The sequence below is a fragment of the Austrofundulus limnaeus genome, unplaced genomic scaffold (assembly GCF_001266775.1).
Source record: "Austrofundulus limnaeus strain Quisiro unplaced genomic scaffold, Austrofundulus_limnaeus-1.0 Scaffold449, whole genome shotgun sequence".
Taxonomy (NCBI): Eukaryota; Metazoa; Chordata; class Actinopteri; order Cyprinodontiformes; family Rivulidae; genus Austrofundulus; species Austrofundulus limnaeus.
In genome coordinates, this window is record NW_013952851.1 from 181,870 (window position 1) to 186,735 (window position 4,866).

The 4,866-nt window shown below is 42.3% G+C and overlaps 1 protein-coding gene across 1 annotated transcript in view; it reads right to left on the reverse strand.

Moving 5' to 3' along the window:
• Positions 1 to 4,866, reverse strand: part of idua (alpha-L-iduronidase) — a gene marked incomplete in the record, with an annotated part of 12,715 nt that overhangs the window by 1,622 nt on the left and 6,227 nt on the right. The window contains 6 exon segments of the mRNA XM_014024951.1: positions 1,183 to 1,304; positions 1,434 to 1,643; positions 1,780 to 1,996; positions 2,079 to 2,258; positions 3,104 to 3,306; positions 3,616 to 3,711. Of these exon segments, the coding sequence (XP_013880405.1) occupies positions 1,183 to 1,304; positions 1,434 to 1,643; positions 1,780 to 1,996; positions 2,079 to 2,258; positions 3,104 to 3,306; positions 3,616 to 3,711 (1,028 nt within the window).

A 4,866-nucleotide genomic window follows, 5' to 3' on the forward strand; every position in this document is an offset into this window, starting at 1 on the left:
ATTAACTAATGTCCACAAAACAGAAACCAGTGGCCACGAAATAAAAACTAGTGGCCATGGGATATTAACTAGTGGCCGTGAGATCAAAACTAGTGGCCACGAAATAAAAACTAGTGGCCATGGGATATTAACTAGTGGCCGTGAGATCAAAACTAGTGGCCACGAAATAAAAACTAGTGGCCATGGGATATTAACTAGTGGCCACGATAGATGACGCGTAGCCACAAGATAATTTTGAGCAGTCATCTTTTTTGTGAGTGATACAGACATTAGCTATGTTTACATGTACAAAATGTTTTAATCGGATTGAAATGTATTCAGATTAAATAATCTGAATGTACTGTTTACATGGACACAATCCGATCATGAAAAGTGTTTACATGCACCGGAGTTTTATTCAGAATAAAAGTCTGGACATGCACAGTGTTGTAAACGTTCAGCTCTACTTCCGTGTTATAAACGTAAACAAAGCTCCTCTGTGCGCTCAGGATGGACCCGTGTCAGCTTTTAATGACGGTAGAGACGTCGTTACTCCTCGGTTGAGCTGCAGCCTGCAGATGAAGCAATACGTGCTTTTTTTTTTTTTGCGAAGCAACGTCTGCTGTTTGTCTCCTTTTTTATCTGTTAAGAGAGCGAAGAGGAAAAGTTCTGCACGGTGCAGCGCAGCTGGAAATTAGTGCTGCTGCCCCGCCTCTAAAGAGCAGAACCAGGTGAATGAAAGTCAGCAGACCTGCACACAGGTCAGTTTTCTACAATCAGAATAAGATGATCCGATTAAGTGTTTACATGAACGTCATTCCGATTATCAATCGGCGTAACCCACCCTTTTCATTCGGATTAAAAATTCATTAGGAAAATAAAGCTTATTGGGTAAAAGCAACATCAGTCATCACCTGTGTCTTCTAGCTGCAACATTTATGCTAAGAACTACTTCCCGCCTAACCACAAGCGACTGAAATGTTGTTAATTCCCAGATTAAAATTAAATTAATTTGAAATAAACAATTTATTTACTGCTCTGTTTGTTCCGTGATACATTCAAAATTATTTCACATCAGTGCTGCTGCAGATTACATTCAAGTCTGATCAGAATTATATGTTTTACCTTCAAAACGAATCATATATTTTCATAGTACACATAGAAAACATGGTGATCTTATAGACATATTAAACCTAATGTTACCTCCACACTCCTGAGGCGTCTGAACTGCTCTGCTGTGGGATAGTCGGGGCGGCCCATGCTCTGCCAAAGCTGGTACGAGTTGGTTACATTGTTGTCCATGTAATATGTGACATACACAAGATCTGAACAAACAGACAGACAGACAGACAGACAGACAGACAGACAGACAGACAGACAGACAGACAGACAGACAGATGGTGAGTTATGCTGAATTAAAGGCCCTCCTTTCAGCTGCGTTTGGTCAAACACACCTTTTTGCTCGGCCAGGCCTTTCAGTGTGACGGTGACCTCGTCAGTGTGGTTGGAGGTGCTGTTGTCGTCACTGTTGTAGATCAGAACTGCAGCCTGCCAGCTGTCAGAACCACCCAGAACTGCAGGCCTGTGGCTGCTGGCCAAAACTCCAACAGTCCCATTTTGTTCACCTCCTGAGTTTAGAACCAGAGCCGACACCTGGGTCTCACCTCACATTGGGAACACAGTTGAGAACTGCTTCATTAATGGCTCAGGGATTAATTAATATTTATATTGTTTTCTGAGTCACACTGCCTTCCTAACAGAAAGAAAAACCCGGAGGGTGTAAGATCTAGAGACTGCCACCTAGCAGAGCCAGCAGGCCCATGGCGGTGAGGACGGGCTTCCTGATGAGCTGGACGTGAGGAGGGTGGGTGTTGTTGACCTGGAAGCGAGCGGTCAGTGTGCGCTGAGTGAAGGGGTGAGGGTGGTAACTCAGGAAGGCGTTGTCGTTGCTCAGCAGCGTGTAGTTGACAGTGTTGTTTGGGTCAGCCAGCAGCAGATCCTGGTGCTGCTTTATCACCTGACAGGAGGAGCAGAACAGATCACCAACATCTTTTCACCCTCATTTATAAAATCGTTTGTCTTTACTCACAACACCTCACCTTCACCACCATCGCAGCGTAGGTCACATCAGCCCTCCACTCTTGAGGCCTGGACCACCCCACTAGAGGATCTGCTTCATCGTTGTAAACAGGGAGGCTGCTGAACCCGGGGAAATGCTCCTGGATCTCTCCTACTGTCTGCACCTCCTGTTGGAGGATGGGCAAAGACTGACCTCCTCCCTGAGGGATGGAAACAAACTCCCATCAGATTCATGAGGAATAAGGGTTTCACAGAACAGAAGTGGAACTAGAGGAAATCTGAGTGCTTTGACAAAGAAACAATAAAAGGCTAGATGAAAGTTAACATAGCGAAAGAATGGCTAAAACACTAGCTACACAGAGCAAAAGACTAGCTCAAGCCAAAAATCTTGTTAAAAGAAAAAACTACAGAGAAGGTAAAAGTATAAAAATCTTCAAAAGACAAGAACAGAGCAAGTAAGCTAAATTTGTGTTTTTTAAAGTGGGGAGCCACCAGGAGGGGCTGTGGGGCCTCAGACAGCTACTATTATTGTAAAATATAATGTATAATATATTAAAATGTTATTTAAGAGAGCGTAAGAGGTTTGATTTCTTCAGATTGTTGAAAAGTTGGTTTGTCAGGAAATAAAGTGTTTAAATTCTGTTCGTTAATAAAATTCCTATATGAAACAAATGCTATAATAATTAAGTAATGGCATTACTGTCTAGAAATCAGTTTTTACTTCATTGAAGAGGTTTTTTTTAAATTTACATTTTGTTTTTGTCAAAAAGGCCAGTTTATATTGAATATGACTGATTTCTAACAGAAATAAAGAAGTGAAAACATACAGGGGAGTGAATACTTTTTGTAGGATTTTGTGCTAGCATTAACATTAAATTTTTTACATTTTTATTGGCGAAACAACCCTAAATTTTATTTATTTATTTATTTAATTAATTAAAGTTAGTTAGTTGTTTTGCTTATTAGTAGTCCAAAGCATTTTCTTAGATCAAACTAAAAACAAACAGTTAGTTGACCTCAGTTTTAACGGTCTCATGCGGCCCACCTTCTTGTGCAGGGCGATGTAGTCGATCCGGACCCCCGTCTCTCCTGTGAAGTAGTTGGTGCCGTTGTAGCAGTGCTGCAGCATGGCCCAGCAGTACGGGGAGAGAGGAGGCGAATGACAAGAGTCTCCTGGACCTCCAAACCTCAGGAGTTTGCTGGCAGCCTGCAGCCCCTCCGAACACGCGTCATAGTAGTTTAGAAACCCTAAAAACAATTGGATCATGCAGACATTCAAACATGGCCACAGCACTGCAGTGTCAAGCTTGGGTTATACTTTAATATGATGTGAGACAGCGAGTCGATGATTGTGTCATTTCGAATGTCTTTTTCCTGACAGAGTATAAACGAGCTGAAGATGCGGGGGGCTATAAATGATCATAATTCCTCCCTCTGCCCTCCCACAGCTCATATAAGTTTATAAACAACAATAATTATGGCTAGATATTGTTTTTTTCTTCACTGCACTGAAACAAAGCCCTGACAGAACACTGAAATATCATGTTTGTATTTTACCTTGAATCGAAACAGTGACGTTATCGAAGTCGTGGTTGTTGGGTTCGTTCCACGTTTCAAAGTTCCACAGGGAAACACATCCCAGCCCATATTTATCTGAAATTCAGTTTAAATAAAACACGATCAGTGCATGTTTTTGTGACTTTATGGCTCCTCTAACAGATCATCGTGCTGTGTTCAAACACACAGAGCTCTGCTGCATTTAAAGGCAACAGTTGCAGCATGTATCTGGAGAGGTGGAGGTATACGCTTTAAAGAAGAGGGATGAAAGCAGACAAACAGAGTCCATGTGGGTGAATGAGAGGGAGGCAGGTGGAACAGTGAGGCTATGAACAGCAGAGGTCACAAAGGTGCAGCAGGACTTCAGATACTTTGGGTCATTTGTCCAGGAAAACAGGGAGTGTGACAAAGAGGTGAAGAAGAGAGGATGGAATGGATGAAAAAAAGTTTCAGTGGTGATTTGAGAGTGGCAGCAAAGGTCAAAGGAAAGGTTTACAAGAGAGCAGTGAGACCAGCTGTGTTGTATGGTTTTGGAGTGGTGTTGACAAAAGGACAGGAAGCAGAACAGGAAGTGTCAGAGCTGAAGATGTTGAGGTTCTCCTTTAGGAGCAACAAGGAGGGATAAGATTAGGAGCGAGGCACTAGCTACGTTTACATGGACATAAGTAATCGGATTAAAGGCCGTTCGGAATAAAAATGTGTCATGTAAACAGCCCGTTTGGATTATTCTGATCCGATTGAGCTCAATCCGAATGAATTTTTAATCCGAATGAGAGGGGTGGGTTATGCCGATTGATAATTGGAATGACGTTCATGTAAACACTTAATCGGATCATCTTATTCTGATTGTAGAAAATTGACCTGAGTGCGCAGGTCTTCTGACTGTCATCCACCCGGTTCTGCTCTTTAGAGGAGGCGGGGCAGCAGTGTTGTAGTTTCCAGCTGCGCTACATCACGCAGAACTTTCCTCCACTCTCTCGTAACAGATAAAAAAGGAGACAAACAGCAGACGTTGCTTCGCAGAAAAAAAAAACATGTATTGCTTCATCTGCAGCTCAACCGGGGACTAACAACATCTCTACCATTATTAAAAGCTGACATGGGACCGTCCTGAGCGCACAGAAGAGCTTTGTTTGATTTGATTTATTTATTTAACAGGAAAAGATTATTAAAAATCAAGCCTGACTCAGCATAATTGCTGTTTTACAGCAGGTTCCTGTTCTGCAGCACATAAAACACTCAGAATTACAG